Source organism: Schistocerca serialis, chromosome 3 (genome assembly GCF_023864345.2).
Source record: "Schistocerca serialis cubense isolate TAMUIC-IGC-003099 chromosome 3, iqSchSeri2.2, whole genome shotgun sequence".
NCBI lineage: Eukaryota > Metazoa > Arthropoda > Insecta > Orthoptera > Acrididae > Schistocerca > Schistocerca serialis.
The window spans coordinates 108,824,559-108,844,173 of NC_064640.1; the positions used below are offsets into that span (position 1 = coordinate 108,824,559).

The following is a 19,615-nucleotide window of genomic DNA, read 5'->3' on the forward strand; positions in this document are numbered from 1 at the left end:
CTCTGAGAAGCTAATCATTTGCATATCAGAGCATCTTCTTCCTGTCGGTCAAATTTCGCGTCTGTAGCACGTCACCTTCGTGGTGTAGCAATTTTAATGGCCAGTAGTGTACTTACTTTTGACTTGCAGAAACACCTTTCAGGATTTCAAAAGTTATTTCTCAGCTTTGTCCGCAGCTCTAGGTCGTGCGGTAGCGTTCTCGCTTCCCGCGCCCGGGTTCCCGGGTTCGATTCCCGGCGGGGTCAGGGATTTTCCCGGCCTCGTGATGACTGGGTGTTGTGTGATGTCCTTAGGTTGGTTAGGTTTAAGTAGTTCTAAGTTCTAGGGGACTGATGACCCTAGATGTTAAGTCCCATAGTGCTCGGAGCCATTTGAACCATTTATTTCTCAGCCCCTGTATGCAATATCGCATTGAAATAACAGTGGCGGTAAATATTTCAATGCCTATAATATTTCATATTAGTAGCACACCTCATTCACACAGTTTGAAACAGTTGTTAAAAAAAGGAGGAAAGTTAGGGTTTAGCGTTCTAGTAACAACGAATAAAGTAGTGACGAAACATAAACTCAGAACGGACATTGGTGGGAAAGTAGTTTCATCGATTCCTTCTCAATCGAGCCGTCCCGATACTTTCTTTAAACGATTTAGGGAAACCATGGAATACCTGAAGCTGCATAGCCAAACAGGATTTGCAACTCGATCCTCACGATTGGAAATACAGCGTCTTAACGTTGCACCACGTTGTTGGGCAGTTTCTTAAAAAGATAACAGGCTGTAGATGGCATTAGTTTCAATTATCTATATAAGAACACATCGACCTAATATCAAGATTTTTGTGAGACTGTTCTTACCTGTCCGTCCGTGCCGCCTCCCCCTCTTCCGCCCTTCACACTCCGACACTCTTACAGATATTCAATAGTTTCATTGCTTCTATTTTATTTGTGTCAGTCACCTTGCTAGGAGCAGCCACTGTGTCAACTGTACGAGATCGCACTGCTAACCGATAGGAACCGCTGATATTTGCATGATTATACGTCATCAATAATAATAACGTGAAGTAATATTAAGGTGATGATGCAGGAGGGGACGTGTGTTGGGTGGGAGTAAGCTGAGCCCCTTCTGCTATCTCAGGTGTCACGGCCGACGAGGCGGAGATTGCTTATTTGGGCCGGATCGTCTGACGGGAAGCGACCTGCTACGCCCCCAGCACTTCAAGTGCCCTGATATGACTGGCGGCAATAGCAATGCTTTCTTATAACAGAAGTTTATTGTTGCTTCTTCCAAACGTACCTTCCCGTCGTCTAAGGCTCTGCATGTTTTCTTAAATACATTTCTTGTAAGTTTTTCCGTGTTATTGTTTCTCCTATCATCAAATTAATTAATCCTAGACAAGTAAGGATGTAATTTGTGTCTGTGATATTGTAACTGAATTCTCAATTTTTGGACTGGCTTATTTCGATTGCGACCATTCCTCTTGCGCATTTATCTATTTACTTTCTTTGCCAGTATCACATTCCAATTTGTTTCAACTTCTGCTTACCATTTATGTAATGTATATATCACATCCTCCCCTTCCCAACTGCGCTACATCTACATCTACATATATACTCCGCTAACCACCAAGCGATGTGTGGCGGAGGGCACAATTCGCGCCAAAGTCATATTTCCCCCACTCCGTTCCACTCCCGGAGCTCGCGAGCGAAAAAAGACTGTGTGAACGCCTCAGTACGAGCTCTTATTTCCCTTATCTTTGAATGTGGTGATCATTACGCGATTTGAAAGTTGGAGGTAATAATATATGCTCTACATCCTCGGTGAAGATTGGATTTCGGAATTTAGTGAGCAGCCCCTTCTGTTCAGCGCGTCGTCCATCTGCAAGTGTGTCCCACATCAAACTTCCTATGAGATTTGTAACGCTCTCGCGATGACTAAATGTACCAGTCACGCATCTTGCCGCTCTTCCTTGGACCTTCTCAATCTCTGGAATCAGACCGAACTGGTAAGGGTCCCACACAGGTGACCAATACTCTAAGACTGGACGAACTAACGTATTGTAAGCTATTTCCTTTGCTGAAGGACTGCATCGCTTCAGGATTCTACCAATAAACCGCAATCTAGAATGCTGCAGTCCTCTATCGTAAACGAGGTTTTGAAAGCTAGGTTTAGAATTTCGGCCTTCTGTTTATCATCATCCGTTACGTTACCCGTACTGTCAGCAAGAGAAGGTATTGAATTATTTGCAGCGTTCATAGATTTTACGTTCAACCAAAATTTTTGGGGGTTATTTTTAGAATCTGCAGATAAAATATTGCTTTCAAATTCGTTAAAAGAGTCTCTCATTCTCCTTTTGACAACTGCTTTCATTTCGCATAATTTCTGCTTGTCAGCGGGGCAGTGTCTACGTTTAAATCGACTGTGCAAAATTCTCTGCTTTCTCAGCAACTTCCTAATATGTTTGTTGTACCAAGGTGGATCCTTTCCCTCCCCTATACAAAATACAAAATCTAACGAACTTCTGCAGGTAGGCTTGGGCATTTTCTTATTTACTATATTGAAGAAAACGTCTATACAGATGCAGACCTGCCGTTTTTGTTCTCCTTGACTCTTACGTCCATAAATGTTTTTCTCTATGCAGCTCATTGACTTATCACTCAACATAATATTCTTGCCCGCATCTCGTGGTCGTGCGGTAGCGTTCTCGCTTCCCACGCCCGGGTTCCCGGGTTCGATTCCCGGCGGGGTCAGGGATTTTCTCTGCCTCGTGATGGCTGGGTGTTGTGTGCTGTCCTTAGGTTAGTTAGGTTTAAGTAGTTCTAAGTTCTAGGGGACTTATGACCACAGCAGTTGAGTCCCATAGTGCTCAGAGCCATTTGAACCATTTGAACCATAATATTCTTATTTTAGGAGATACATCATTAGCTGGTTTTATGAAATAGATGTGTGATGGTAATATATTATTCTATAGGTAATTCAATTATTCGTATATCGCACAATTTCAACGTGTAAGTCATTTTTCCAGACCTGAGACCAGTCGAGAGACATCAATGGATATATTATAAATTAAATATCCCCTCTTCCAGCAACCCACCACGTTTTTCTGTCTTTATGCGAAACTACTCTCAGAAACTACTGTATGGTTCTTGATACAATTTTCACTAATAGACTGATTCACGAGGGCGGTTTGTGAATATAATTCATAATTATATAACAATGATAAGTGTTAAATATATGTAGAATTGCGCACTACCGAAATTATAGTTCGGCAGTTTTGGTACAGTACAAAAATGACATAGTAAATGGCAGGATTAAAGGTAGTATTGGTAGCAGTGGTGAGAAAGAAACATTACTGAATGTAGGCGAGAGAAACTGGGAGCCGACGACTGCTTGCGTTTTCTTTTCTTTTCCCCTTTTTTATGGAAATAACATTTTCCAGTGCTACCTCATAAATCTGTATAGTTTTTTTTATTTTTGCTGCAAAATTCCTCTTTTCACAAAAAAATTCGAATAAAGCATAAATTAAACATTGACAAATTCAGTTTTGCTATAAATGATGTTTATTTTTAAGTAACACACATGGACAGAGATATGTAGAACAAAAACGTTCTTTAGGCTACACGGCCCTATACAGGGTGTTACAAAAAGGTACGGCCAAACTTTCAGGAAACATTCCTCACACACAAAGAAAGAAAATATGTTATGTGGTCATGTGTCCGGAAACGCTTACTTTCCATGTTAGAGCTCATTTTATTACTTCTCTTCAAATCACATCAATCATGGAATGGAAACACACAGCAACAGAGCGTACCAGCGTGACTTCAAACACTTTGTTACAGGAAATGTTCAAAATGTCCTCCGTTAGCGAGGATACATGCATCCACCCTCCGTCGCATGGAATCCCTGATGCGCTGATGCAGCCCTGGAGAATGACGTATTGTATCACAGCCGTCCACAATACGAGCACGAAGAGTCTCTACATTTGGTCCGGGGTTGCGTAGACAAGAGCTTTCAAATGCCCCCATAAATGAAAGTCAAGAGGGTTGAGGTCAGGAGAGCGTGGAGGCCATGGAATTGGTCCGCCTCTACCAATCCATCGGTCACCGAATCTGTTGTTGAGAAGCGTACGGACACTTCGACTGAAATGTGCAGGAGCTCCATCGTGCATGAACCACATGTTGTGTCGTACTTGTAAAGGCACACGTTATAGCAGCACAGGTAGTGTATCATGTATGAAATCATGGCGGTGAATCGAGGAAGTACAGTACATACTGACGAAACTAAAATGAGCTCTAACATGGTAATTAAGCGTTTCCGGACACATGTCCACATAACATCTTTTCTTTATTTGTGTGTGAGGAATGTTTCCTGAAAGTTTGGCCGTACCTTTTTGTAACACCCTGTATATGGCCTTACACAGTTTCTAAGCTGTTCACCACTTCCGGTTTTTAGTGGAATCTACTAAGACACTGACCGCACACGCAAACGAGTTGTTCCAAATGAGATAACGCTCGACAGGTATGCTACATACCTAACGTAAAAGTAATGCAGTAACGATCTTAACTGACCATGTCTACTAGGGAAACTGCTGTAGTCTACACTTATCTCTGGTAGTCTACAGTGGCCTACGGTACTTTTACAACTCTAGTGTAGAGTTATCTGTCTCATATTTATTAGGATTTGGGACATATCTGTCACTAGATATTATAATTTAAATCGCCGCTCCGTTTCTCTGTGCGTATGTGAAGACTAAGCTCACGAACTACTGTAGGGATTTTGATACAGTTTCCACTAATAGACAGACTGAGTGACGAGAAAGGTCTGAGTACATAATTTATTACCACTATACCAGGAAGTCGTCCGGCCGTGGATAGCCTACTTACGATTAGTTCCACCCGTGGGAAGCCTGGGCGGGTTGGCAACCTTAATGGAAAATGCCATTTTGTTTCTCTCGGATGCTGCGTGCAGGCCTTTGTGTTGTGTCTACTACATGGGGCAATTAGAGGAAATGTAGTCGAAGCGGTAGAGGGGAGCAGTGGCTGGCCTCGAGTGGTAATAGGAAACCGTGCGGAGAGGCAGTGGCGGCGCACTCGCGGGACGGCCGCCTCCCCGCCTCCTGGGGCGCTCTGCACGCCATTCCACGAACACTCTTTCCTCACGCAACCAATTTACAAAAAAACGAATTTATCCCACAGACCAGAACGCTGTCTGAAATGTCCGCATCCTTCGTCGTCACATTTGTAATCCGAATACGAAATATAACTGAATCGCAGTAATTCATCATATTTTACTATCAGATATAAACAAATCTCTCGTGGGTTCACATCTTCAACACTAGGTGCATTGAGCCACTCTTATAATGTGGAGTGAAGGTTATTTGTGAAAGGAAAGCGAATATGAACAGGCAAGAAAGCTATAAACGTCCATTTAGTCAAAACACTAGAGCAGCAGACGTAATGCAATTTTGTAGTGTCATATCGTAATGCAGTAACATGTAATGTTCTCCAGACATGCATCTGCGTCTGAAAGAACAGACACTGCAGACAATCTGCAGCTGAGTGAAACAGAAGAGTTGTATTGGCAAATAGTACGTCTAGTTATCAACTGTACAATTTATTAGTGACACACGAAAATCTGTGCCGGACTGTCACTTGAGCCTGGACTTGCCGCATTACCAGAGAAATCACCTTAAACGCTTAGGCCATCCATTCGGGACTGAGTCAAACTTTCATATATCACTATTTCTACGTCCCTCAGTGCTCGAAGACTTCTACGTTTCCCGAGCAGTGAGAGACGATGATACTATCGTCGCTGTGGCCTGTCTTGGCATACTTGCATACTTTGCCTACTTTCATTCCATAATGTCGTATGGTATAATATTTTGGGGTAACTCTTCAAGTCAAAAGTTTTCAGAGTCCAAAAGCGTGTAATACGTATTATTTGTGGAGTAAATTCACGGACGTCCTGTAGAAACCTCTTCAAAGAACTGGGTATACTAACTACTGCCTCTCAGTATATTTACTCCTTAATGAAATTTGTATTAAATAATATATCTCTTTTTCCAACAAACAGCTCAGTTCATACATACAATACCAGGAACAAAAATGATCTGCACAAGGACTTAAAAGCGCTTACTTTAGTTCAAAAAGGGGTCCACTACTCAGGAACACTTATCTTCAATATTTTTCCAGCAAACATAAAAAATTTAGTTACAAATAAAGATCAGTTTAAAAGGAGCCTGAAAGACTTCCTAGTGGCCAACTCCTTCTACTCCATTGACGAATTTTTTAATAGAAACAAATGATGTATTGTACATATTCGTACTATTAGTATTGTTATTTCAGCTTAAAAAAAAAGACATGTTCTACATCCACGAGGATCTCCTCAGCACGGATCTATGGAACGAAAATCTAATCTAATCTTAATAGAAATCTGCAATGCCTGTGTTTTACTGTATCTGTATAGTAATATGCAACGCTCTACAGACATGCATGCACGTCTTAGGTTCAAAATGGCTCTGAGCACCATGGGACTTAACATCTGTGGTCATCAGTCCCCTAGAACTTAGAACTACTTAAACCTAACTAACCTAAGGATATTACACACATCCATGCCCGAGGCAGGATTCGAACCTGCGACCGTAGCAGTCGCGCGGTTCCGGACTGCGCGCCTAGAACCACTAGACAACCGCGGCACGCCACGTCTTAGGCACATTGCATAGTACTAGACACTATCAAATAAAAAAAACTGTATTATATACCACTTTATAGATCGCGACAGTAATAATGTCTCTCCCTGTGCTGGAATCATATACTGTGTATGAATGCAGGACGTGGACGCAGTGACATACAGAGGTCTGGGTCGGTACTGGACACATGCACGGATAGCCGAAGTTAAGTGTTAAACGATAAATCCGGGTTAGAGTTCTGGTATGGGACAAATTTTTATGTGTCACTTATCAATTGTACAGCTGATGTCTAATGTATTCATAATTTTCGAATTCTTCTCTTCTATTTCATGCAGCCGTAGATCGTCTACAGTGTCTGCTCCTTCAGACGTGGAGCTTGCATTTACCGCGAATTTCTCACCCAGCGCAAAAAAAAGCGCAGGTATATAAGAAGGGTAAAAGAACGGACCCGCAAAATTACAGACCAATATCCCTGACATCGGTTTGCTGCAGAATCCTTAAACATATTCTCCCTTCGATTAGTATAAATTTTCTTGAGGCCGAGAAGCTATGTTCACGAATTAGCACCGTATGAGAAAGCATCGCTTACGCGAAACTGAGCTTACCCATTTCTCACTTGATATACTGCTATCAATGGATGAGGGGCAACAGGCAGATTCCATCTTTCTAGATTTCCGGAAAGCATTTGACACGGTGCCCTCTGCAGACTGTAAATGAGGGTGCGAGCATACGGAATAAATTCCGAGATATGAGAGTTTCTCGAAGACTTCTTAAGTAATAGAACGCAGTATGCTGTCCTCGACGGCGAATGTTCATCAGAGACAATGGGTATCGTCAGGAGTGCCCCACGGAACTGTCATAGAATCGCTATTACTCTCTACATACATAAATTATTTGGCAGACATGGTGAGTTGCAATTTGCAGCTGTTTGCTGATGATCCTCTGGTGTTTGGTAAGAGGTCGTCGTTGAGTGACTGTAGGGGGATACAATACGACTTAGACAAATTTTCTAGTCTGTGTGGTGAATGGCAGCTAGTTTTAAATGTAAGTTAATGTGGATGAGTAGCAAAAGCAAACCCGTAATGTTCGGATACAGCAATAGTGGTGTCCTGCTCTCGACACAGCCACGCCGTTTAATTATCTGGGCTTAACATTGCAACCGGCCGCGGTGGCCGGGCGGTTCTAGGCGCTTCAGTCCGGAACCACGCGGCTGCTACGGTCGCAAGTTCTAATCCTGCCTCGGGCATGGATGTGTGTGTGTCCTTAGGTTTAAGTAGTTCTAAATCCAGGGGACTGATGACCGATGTTAAGTCCCATAGTGCCTAGAGCCATTTGACCCATTTTTTTAACATTGCAAAGCGATATGAAATTGAACGAGCACATGATGATTGTGGTAGTGAAGGCGAATGGTCGGCTTCGGTTTATTGGGAGAATTTTGGGAAAGTGTGGCTGATCTGTAAAGGAGACCGCATATAAGACGCTAGTGTGGCCTGTTCTTGAGTACTGCTCGAGTGGTTGGGATCCGCACCAAGTCGGATTAAAGGAAGGCATCGAAGCAATTCAAAGGACGGCTGTTACATTTGTTACCGGTAGTTTTAAACAGCATGTAAGTGTGACGCAGATGCTTCGGGAACACTAGTGGGACTCCCTGGAGCGAACGTGACGTTCCTTTCGAAGAACACTACTGTTAAAATTTAGAGAACTGACTGACGAACTATTAAACTGCCACCAACATACATTTCACGTAAGGACCACGAAGATAAGATACGAGAAACTGAGGCTCATACGGAGGTGTTTAGATAGTCGTTTTTGCCTCGCTCTGTTTGCGACTGGAACAGGAAAGGAAATGACAAGTAGTGGTACGGTGTATACCCCGCCACGCACCGTACGGTGGCTTGAGAAATCTGTATGTAGATGTAGATCTGAACGACACTGCATATTAATATAAAGACACTGCAAAACTGTATTACTTGGATAGATAGGCGCGCAACAATAATAATGAAATCTCTCCCTGCGCGGGAATCAGAGATAGTGAGCGATTACAGGACACGGTAAAATATGGTGGTTGGGGTCGACCGGCGAAACGTGCATGGGTAATCAGAATGGTTAAGGCAACCTCTCATGTCAATCGGGAAATCTGGTTTCGAGTTGCGATCCGGCGCAATAATAAATAACTAATAAACGGTACAGTTGATGTCTAATCGTATTCGCAATTTACGAATACATGTCTTCTACGGGCGTAAGTAATTTAATTTCTTGTTAATATTGTATATAGCGCAGTGTTGTAAATTTCTCATACATGACCTACTTGTGACATGGGCAATACGTTACATTTTACCGAGCGAGGTGGCGCAGTGGTTAGACACTGGACTCGCATTCGGGAGGACGACGGTTCAATCCCGCGTCCGGCCATCCTGATTTAGGTTTTCCGTGATTTCCCTAAATCACTCCAGGCAAATTCCGGGATGGTTCCTCTGAAAGGGCACGGCCGACTTCGTTCGCCATCCTTCCCTAATCCGATGAGACCGATGACCACGCTGTCTGGTCTCCTTCCCCAAAACAACCAACCAACCGTTACATTTTCTGCTGAACAAAATTTAGTTTGTAATTAAGCAGTTAATTACGTTAGATAAACTATTATTGTTGTTCCTATAAACGTTTATCTTGTCGGCCGTGAGACATTGAGCAGTACAATGCATTTGCGATGAAAGAGGTGGCATGGCCGTGCTGCAATGGGAACATTAAACTGTTAATTGGTTGGGGGAACGGTTCTAGCCAGATGGAGACGGACACGTATATGAGTGGGGAACGTTCACTGCGGTAGCAGATCGCAACGTCATTGTTTCAGTGGTGTAGGAATGCATTGACGTAATACTATTCATAGAATAAATTGGTTTTGAATAGTGAACTTCACGAACAGTTATTTAGAAAGAGGTCTATGTCAGCAGTTTTGCATAGTAATTTTGCGATCGCTTTTTCATTTACGGGAAATTTATGAATAGTTGGGAAGCAATTTTTAGAATCGCAAATTCGATTACACTTGCTTTGCAAAGAATCGTTCCATCGCAAACTCTTACATGATAGTAAATATACGTAATTCTTAGGAAACTAAATGAATTTCAAACATTTTTCTGTAGATAAACTACGTAGACCCACACTTAAACTCGATGCCGTTGTGACCGAGCGGTTCTAGGCGCTTCACTCCGGAACCGCGCTGCTGCTACGGTCGCAGTTTCGAAATCTGCCTAGGGCATGGATGTGTGTGATGTCCTTAGGTTAGTTAGGGTTAAGTAATTCTAAGTCTAGGGGACTGATGACCTCAGATGTTAAGTCCCATAGTACTCAGGGCCATTTGAACCATTTTTTGAAACGTAGACAGCTGCAGCACAAGTCGTATGAATAGTGGATGTCGTGGAATTTGTGAGCACCTTATTCGCTGCCGTACTTTGGGTGTAAAATGGTGTTCGGCCTTGGCGTCCGGTAGCTCCGTTCCTACGACGAGAATTCCAAATATAACTTACACGTTATTGTGCCAGGGCAGGTCAGTTTTGTTGAATGTTGCACTACATTTAAAAGTGACACAGATAAATGACACTATTTTTCAACATAGGCACCGAGTCTCTGTAAACAACGGTCGAAGGGTCCTACCTGTTGTTCAGTTCCTCGATTATAGAAATCTGCTCCTTTGTCACGTAGCCATTCGAGAACGTCCATTTTAACGTACTCACTGTCGGAAAATCTCTTACCTCGCAGATGCGCTTTCAGCTTGCCGAAAATATGGAAATAACATGATGCAAGATCTAAACTTCCCAGGGATCAGTGTTGGGGCCGCTCCTGTTCCTTATTTATATAAATGACATGCCTTCTAGTATTACGGGTAACTCTAAAATATTTCTGTTTGCTGATGACACTAGCTTGGTAGTAAAGGATGTTGTGTGCAACATTGTCTCGGTTTCAAATAGTGCAGTACATGACCTCAGTTCATGGCTTATAGAAAATAAAAACTAACGTTAAATCACAGTCAGAATCAGTTTTTACAGTTTCTAACACACAGCTCAACAAAACCTGACGTTTTAATTTCACAGAACGGGCATATGATTAGTGAAACATAACAGTCCAAATTTCTAGGTGTTCAGACAGATAGTAAGCTGTCGTGGAAAGCCCACTTCAGGATCTTGTTCAAAGACTTAATACTGCCATTATTACTATTCGAACGGTATCAAAAGTGAGTGATACTTCGACGCGAATATTAGTCTACTTTATTTTCATTCGCTTATGTCGTATGGTATTATATTTTGGGGTAACTCTTCCCAATCTACAAGGATATTTTTGGCTCAGAAACGGGCGGTTCGGGGAATACGTGGTGTAAGTTCACGAGCCTCTTGTCGACCTCTGTTCACGAATCTGGGTATTTTGACATTGGCTTCTCAGTATGTATATTCCTTATTGTCGTTTCTTGTTACCAATATTAGTTTATTCCCAAGAATAAGCATCATTCACTCGGTTAATACTCGGCAGAAATCAAACCTGCATTTGGATCGGACTTCCTTAACTCTTGTGCAAAAAGGTGTGCAGTATACTGCTGCATCCATTTTCAATAAGCTGCCACTCGAATTCAAAAATCTTAGGAGTAATCCACGAGCTTTCAAATCGCAACTGAAGAGTTTTCTCATGGGTCACTCCTATTCTGTCGAGAAGTTCCTTGAAAAGTTAAGCTGATTCTTATTGTATTGCTGTTAGCGTTTACTTAAACTTGTGGACTGACTTTTTTCAGGTTCATGAACATTTATTTTTATCTGTTATTACTATTATTTTGTAATTTCATATATTGACACGTTCCATGTCATTGGAGATTTGCTCCTCAATTTGATCCTACGGAAGTTGACGTGTAAATAAAATAAAATAAATCAACATCACCCACGTCCATATGGTCCTGGTCATATTGTTGGGACCGTTTTTCTGCGACTGGGAGCGATACTGCATTTGGTACATCGACAACAAGAGTGTCACGATGAATCTACGTACAGCTTTGATGTTTTGCCTACCCTACTGACAATGCGACACTCCCGTTGCGCAGTAGTCTTAACGTGGATGACATTTGTAACTTACTTTCTAAAGCCCCTACGTGGTTAATTCCATTTCGTACTGTTTCTAAAATGTTTGACATTCACGGTTGCTGTATCCAATGCTGTAATGCAGTAAAGAATCTCCACGAACAAACTTTTAGAGGGCGCTCACAAGAGCCTGTTCCCTCTGCTCTATCAGCGGTAGCTCGTTGTGAGAAATGTTCTGTTGACAGTCTGAACGGAGAGACGCGAGGAAACGGTCAAAGACGAAAACAGTCAGTAGCAGAGCCGAACCGTTCCATGCGGGATAGTGAACAGTTGCAACTGAGTAACTGAACTTTCCATGACCACTGATACCAGCATCGTCTCACAACTTACGTAGCTCGTCCAACTTGAGTGGCAATTCTCCGAAAGGACCCTTCTGCCACTAGGAAGGAGTTCTAACTCACAATTCAACAAGAACCGATGTTTTGATCAGATAGAATAGGCATTTTATAAGCGAGACGGAACAGTTCAAGATCCTAGGCGTTCGGATAGATAGTAAGCTGTTGTGGAAAGCCCATGTCCAGGATCGTGTTCAGAAGCTAAATGCTGCTTTATTTACCATTAGAACAGTATCTGAAATAAGTGACACTTCAACACGAAAAGTAGTCTACTTCGCATATTTTCATACGCTTATGTTGTATGGTATTATTTTTTGGGGTAATTCTTCTGATTCAAAAATAGTATTTTTGGCTGAAAAACGGGCTGTTCGAGCTATATGTGGTGTAAGTTCGAGAACCTTATGTCGACCCCTATTCAAAAATCTGGGAATTCTGACATTGCCCTCACAGTATATATTTTGTTTAATGTCGTCTGTTGTTAGCAATATTAGCCTATTCCCAAGAGTTAGCAGCTTTCACTCAGTTAATACTAGGCAGAAATCAAATCTGCATGTAGATTGCACTTCCTTGACTCTTGTGCAGAAAGGAGTGCAGTATTCTGCTGCATCCATTTTCAATAAGCTACCACAAGAACTCAAAAATCTTAGCAGTAGCCCAAACTCTTTTAAGTCTAAACTGAAGAGTTTTCTCATGGCTCACTCCTTCTACTCTGTCGAGGAGCTCCTGGAAGAGCTAAAAAATTAAGCAAATTCCAGTGTTACATTGTTGATTTTCTTCATTTAAACTTACGACTTGTCACCTGAATATGTTTATTTATATATCATTTTATCAGTTTCTAATATCGTGTTATAATTTCATGTATTGACTCGTTCCATGACCATGGAGACTTCTCCTTAATTTGGTCCCACGGAACAATAAATAAACAATTTGACTCCTATCAAACTCGCTCCGTTGGGTGTAGGAAGCACAAGTGTGTCTCTGTGACATGGTTGTCTGCTTGGTTCACACGTTTGCACCACACTGAGCCTTCTGGCTATGAGCATTCCCTATTGCAGGCTGTACACAGATGGCTCCCTCGTAGCTATGCTACAACGCTATCTGTTGGCGGACGACGTTGAAATCATTATCAGTACATCAACAATCCCCCGATGGCATATGTCGTCGTCGGATCAAAATTGACGTCGTCTTTCCTGGCGTACTATTTTTTTTCCTTGCGGTGTGATTAGATGGTCAGATGACGCTCCAATAAGCGCAGTAGTAACAAAACCTGTCTCACAATATAAGCATATTCCCCACTAATCGTAGTGCAGTAAACAGTTTCTTAGTCTGACTGCATGTGGTTATCATATTATGCTCCAATGCAGACGTGCTTTATCTCTCACTCCAGTAGGCTTTCTAATTTTGTGTTCTTTCGTGCGTACCTCTGTTCAGATGAACTTTCTTGCTTCTACAGAAATCACATGTGCGTATGGCATTTTTGTCCGGAAGTCCCCTCAAGGGGAGCTGGACCGATTGGTGTAAGTCTTTTTATTTGGCTCCACTTCAGTGTCTTGCGCGCCGGTGATGATCAGATGCTGATGAGGACAACACACACACCCATTCCCCAAGCCACGAGCTGCTCACATTGGGCTACAGACGTTTACACTGATGTGACAAAGGTCATGGAATAGCGTAAACCACATATACAGATGGCGGTAGCATCGCGTACACAGGGTATAAAAGGGCAGTGCATTGCCGGGCCTGTCATTTGTACTCAGGTGATTCCTGTGAAAAGGTTTGCGGCGTGATTATGGCCGCACGATGGAAATTACACTTTGAACGTGGATGGTAGTTGGAGCTAGACCCATGGGACATTTCATTTCGAATATCGTTAGGGAATTCTATATTTGGAGATCCACAGTGTCAAGGATATGCCGATAATACCAAATTTCAGGCAATACCTCTAACAACGGACAATGCAGTGGCCGAAAGCCTTCACTTAACGACAGAGAGCAACGGCGTTTGCAAAGAGCTGTCAGGGCTAAAAGACAAGCAACATTGCATGAAATAACCGCAGAAATCGATGTGGCACGTTCGACGAACGAATCCATTAGGACAGTGCGGCGAAATATGACGTTAATGGGCTACGGGAGCAGGCGACCGACGCGAGTACCACCTTTGCTAACAGCACGGCATCGCCTGGGCTCGTGACCATGTCTGTTGGGCATAGACGACTGTAAAACCGTGGCCTGGTCGGATTAGTTCCGTTTTCAGTTGGTAAGAGCTGATGGTAGGGTTCGAGTGTGTCGCAGATCCCACGAAGCCATGGATCGAGGTTGTCAACAAAGCACTGTGTAAGCTCGTGGTGGCTCTATAATGGTGTGGCATGGGCTTACATGGAATGCACTGGGTCCTTGGTTATGTTCGGCTACTTGCAGACCATTTTCAGCCATTCATGGGCTTCATGAACCCAACTAACGATGGAATTTTTATAGATGGCAATGCGCCATGTTACAGGGCCACAATTGTTCGCGATTGGCTTGAAGAACATTCTGGAACTTTCGAGCGAATAATTCAATCACCCAGATCGCCCGATATGTACTCCATCGAACATTTATGAGACATTATTGAGATATCTGTTTGTGCACAAAATTCTGGACCGGCAGTACTTTCGACATTATGGACATCTATAGAGGCAGCTTGTCTCAGTATGTCTGCAGGGGACTTCCAGCGAATTGTTGTGTCCATGCCAAGTCCAGTTGCCGCACTGCGCCGGGCAAAACGAGGTCCGATACGATATTAGGAGGTGTATCTGTGAGAGACAGCAGTGGACCTGCAAGAGCAGCTGAACGGAATGGACACTGTCTTGCAATGAGGATGTGAGGTGAACATCAACAAAAGCAAGACGCGGATAATGGAATGTAGTCGAATTAAATAGTGCGATGCTGAGGGAATTAGATAAGGAAATGAGGCACTAGAAGTAGTAGATGAGTTTTGCTGTTTAGGAAGCAAAATAACTGATGATGGCTCAAGTAGAGAGGACACAAAATGTAGACTGGCCATGACAAGGAAAGCGTTTCTGAAGAAGAGAAATGTATTAACATAGAGCATAGATTTAAGTGTTACTAAGTCTTTTCTGAAGGTATTTGTACGGAGAGCAGCCATCTACGGAAGTGAAACATGGATTATAAATAATTCAGACAAGAAGAGAATAGAAGCTTTAGAAATGTGATGCTACAGATGAATGCAGAAGATTTGATGGTTAGATCACGCAACTAATAGGGAAGTACTGAATAGAATTGGGGAGTAGAAGAATTTGTGGCACAACGTGACTAAAAGAAGGGAGCGGTTGGTAGGAACTGAGGCCTCAAGGGATCACCAATTTGGTATTAGAAGGAGCCGTGGAGGGTAAAAGTCGTAGAGGATAACCAAGGGATGAATACGCTAAGCAGATTCAGAAGGATGTACGTTGCAGTAGTTACTCGGAGATGAAGAGGCTTGCACAGGATAGAGTGCATGGAGAGCTGCATCAAACCAGTCTCTGGACAGAAGACCACAACAACAACAATCAGCACGATATTCTACATCTACATCAACATCGATAGACCACAATGCACCTTACGGTGTGTGGCGGGGGGTACCCCGTACCACTACTAGTCATTTCTTTCCTGTTCCACTCGCAAATAGAACGAGGAAAAAACCACTATCTATACGCCTCCGTATGAGTCTTAACTTCTCGTATTTTATCTTCGTGGTCCTCACGCGCAGTGTATGTTGGTGGTAACAGATTCGTTTTGCAGTCAGCTTCAGACACGGGTTCTCTAAATTTTCTAAACAGTGTTCCCCGAAAAAATGTCACCTTCCCTCCAGATATTCCCACTTGAGTTCCCGAAGCTTCTCCGTAACACTTGCATTTATTCGAACCTGCCGGTAACAAATCTAGCAGCCGGCTTCTGAAATACCTGCATGTCATCCTATAATTCGGCCAATAAACCGAGTCGTCCATTTGCCTTTCTTACAACAATCCTCATGTGCTTGTTCCATTTCATATCGCTTTCCAACGTTACCCTCAGATATTTAAACAATGCAACTGTGTCAAGCAGGACACTACTAATGCTGTAGTCCAACAGTGCAGGTTTGTTTTTCCCACTCATCTGCATTAACTTACATTTTTCTACATTTAGAGCTATCTGCCATTCATCACACAGACTAGAAAATTTGTCTAATTCATCTTGTATCCTCCTACAGTCACTCAACTTCAACACCTTACCGATCACCACAGCATCATCAGCAAACAGCCGCAAATTGCTGCCCACCCTGTCTGCCAAATCATTTATGTATATATAGATTATTAGGGATCCTATCACACATTCCTGGAGCACTCCTGCCAATGCCCTTGCCTCTGATGAACATTCGCCGTCGAGGGAACATACTGCATTCTATTACTTAAGAAGTTCCGGCCGGCGTGGCTGAGCGGCTCCAGGCGCTACAGTCTGGAACCGCGCGACCGCTACGGTTGCAGGTTCGAATCCTGCCTCGGGCATGGATGTGTGTGATGTCCTTAGGTTAGTTAGGTTTAAGTAGTTCTAAGTTCTAGGGGACTGATGACCTTAGAAGTTAAGTCCCATAGTGCTCAGAGCCATTTGAACCAACTTAAGAAGCCTTCAAGCCGCTCACATGTTTGGGAATCTATTCCATACGCTCGTACCCTCGTTTTCAGTCTGCAGTCGGGCACTGTGTCAAATGCTTTCCGGAAATCTAGAAATATGGAAATCGCCTGTCGCCCTTCATCCATAGTTTGCAGTATATCAGTATCGTACGAGCGATGCTTTCTAAAACCATGCTGATTCGTAGACATAATCTGCTAGGTTTCAAGGAAATTTATTCCATTCCAACTGAGTATACGTTCAAGGATTCTGCAGCAGACCGGGGTCAGGGATATTGGTCTGTAATTTTTGGGGGTTCCGATCTTCTGCCCTTCTTATACACAGGAGTCACCTGCGCTTGTTCCCAGTCGCTGGGTGAGAGATTCGCTGTAAAAGCAAGCTACGTATGGGGCCAATACAGTTAAGTACTCGTTGAAAAACCGAATTGGGATACCATCCTGACCTGATGACTTGCTTGTTTTCAACTCCTTCAGTTATTTCTGTACGCCAGGGATATTTATAACTATGTCGTCCGTACAGGAGTCTGTTCGGCGGTCAAACAACTGTAGGTTTGTATGATTCTCCTGCGGGAACGATTTCTTAAACGTTAAATTTCAAACGTCGGCTTTCATTTTGCTGCCCTCAGCTGCCATATGAGACTGGTCTGCAGGTGACTGGATGGAACGCTTAGACCCACTTAGCGATTTTACATAGGAGGTATCCCACAACTTTTCTCACCTCAGTGTATTATCCAGTAATATGTCGGCTGTACGGTTTGCATCTACACGAAACAAAACGAAATTCCACGTTGTGGACGGCAGCAAGATATGCGTACTGTGGAGTGTGATGAAGTTCGCTTGTCAACACTTTTGAATATATTACATAAGATATGTATGTAGATTTATTTTTTTCTCTTTTACGAATGTCTTCTTAAGCTTGCAGTAGTGAACCTGGCCTACAGCTGTTCGCCAGCCTTCTCTTCTGACAAGAGACATTGTTAGTTGGAATACATGGCATGTTTTCCTCCCTTTTGCAGGTTAATCCCTCATCACTTCCAAAATTCAACTGTAACAACGGGTCGGAGTGTGGAGCGCTGACCGGCTTCTACTCGTGTAAAAACGGCCATTGTGACGGCATGTCGAAAATGCACGAGTGTACCTACAAGGCGGATGGCCTTGTCATCGATAGCGAGCGCGACAATGCCAAGCTCAACGGCTACTTCCTCTGCAAGAAGGCCCGCTGTACCAAGGTGAGCTCTATTTAAAATAGTTGTGAACATGCTGGGCTGCTCCTGCCACCTTCCCTACGCAAAGCATTATGTCTGGCTGTTCTCAAATAGGAAAGCAACACAGAACTAGCAGTTGTGAAACAAGTAGCGATTAATAATAACTATCACGCTAATACAATTGAGAGACTACACAAGAAAACAAAAAAGGCGTTCAGGAGGAAAATTCTGTGAATTTAGCGAATAACAATTCCTGTAATAATAGCAACGGTGAGAAAGCAAAGTATCCTAAAATGGCCTACAACGAGCGAATATCACATAAAATGGCACAGTGGGGTCGTAAAAATGGGTTTCCGAGTCATGAACACACTAGAAAGGAAATAAAAGCATAATACACTGAAACGCCAAAGAAACTGGTATATGCTTGCGTATTTAGATACATAGACATGTAAACAGGAGAAATACCGTGCTGCGATCGGCAACGACCAAATACGACAACAAGTGTCTGGCCCTGTTGTTAGATCGGTTACTGCTGCTACAATGGCAGATTATCGAGATTTAAGTGAGATTGAAAAGATGTTGTAGTCGGCGCACAAGCTATGGGACACACCACCTCTGAGGTAGTGATCAAGTGGGAATTTTCCCTTACGATCTTACCGAGAGTATGAGGAATCGGGTAAAACATCAAATCTCGGACATCTCTGCGGCCGGGAAAAGATCCTGCAACCTACGACGACTGAAGAGAATCGTTCAATGTAAGAGCGGTGCACCCCTTCCGCATATTGCTGCAGAATTCAATGTTGGGCCATGAACAAGTGTCAGTGTTAGAACCATTCAACGAAACATCATCGATATGAGCTTTCGGAGCCGAAGGCCCACTCGTGTACTCTTGATGACTGCACGATACAAAGCTTTACGCCTCGCCTGGGCCCGTCAACACCGACATTGGACTATCGGACTATCGATTAATGGGAAGATGTTGACTGGTCAGATGAATCTAGTTTCAAATTGTATCGAGCAGATGGGCATGTACCTTTATGGAAACAACCTTATGACTCCATGGACCCTACATGTTAGCAGGGCTGTTGAAGCTGATGGAAGCTCTGTAAGGGTGTGGGGCACGTGCACTTGGAAAGATAATGGACCCCCTGTTACGTCTAGATACTACTCTGACAGTTGACACGTAAGTAAGCATCCTGTCTGATCACCTGCATCCATTCATGTCCATTGTGCATTCCGACGGACTTGGGTAATTCCAGTAGGACAATGCGCCACCCCACACGTTCAGAATTGCTATAGAATGGCTCTAGGAACACTCTACTGAGTTTAAACACTTCCGCTGGCCACGAAACTCCCCAGACATGAACATTCTTGAGCATATCTAGGATGCCCTGCAACGTGCTGTTCAGAAGATATCTCCACCCTCTCGTACCCTTACGGATTTATGGACAGCCCTGCAGGACTCACGGTGTCAGCTCCCTCCAGCACTACTTCACACATTAGTCGAGTCAATGCCACGTCGTATTGTGGCACTTCTGCGTACTCGTGGGAGCACTACACTATATTAGGTAGGTGTACCAAATTCTTTGGGTCTTCAGTGTATAATATGCGGCGAACGGAAAAAAAAAGTTAT

At 43.2% G+C, this 19,615-nt stretch overlaps 1 protein-coding gene across 1 annotated transcript in view; it reads left to right on the forward strand.

Moving 5' to 3' along the window:
- LOC126470710 (uncharacterized) overlaps window positions 1–18,021 on the forward strand; it is a 117,620-nt gene extending 99,599 nt beyond the window's left edge. The window contains exon 2 of the mRNA XM_050098711.1: window positions 17,794–18,021. Coding sequence (XP_049954668.1) covers window positions 17,794–18,021 — 228 coding nt within the window. The remainder of the gene's footprint in view (window positions 1–17,793) is intronic.
- Window positions 18,022–19,615: the final 1,594 nt, after the last annotated feature.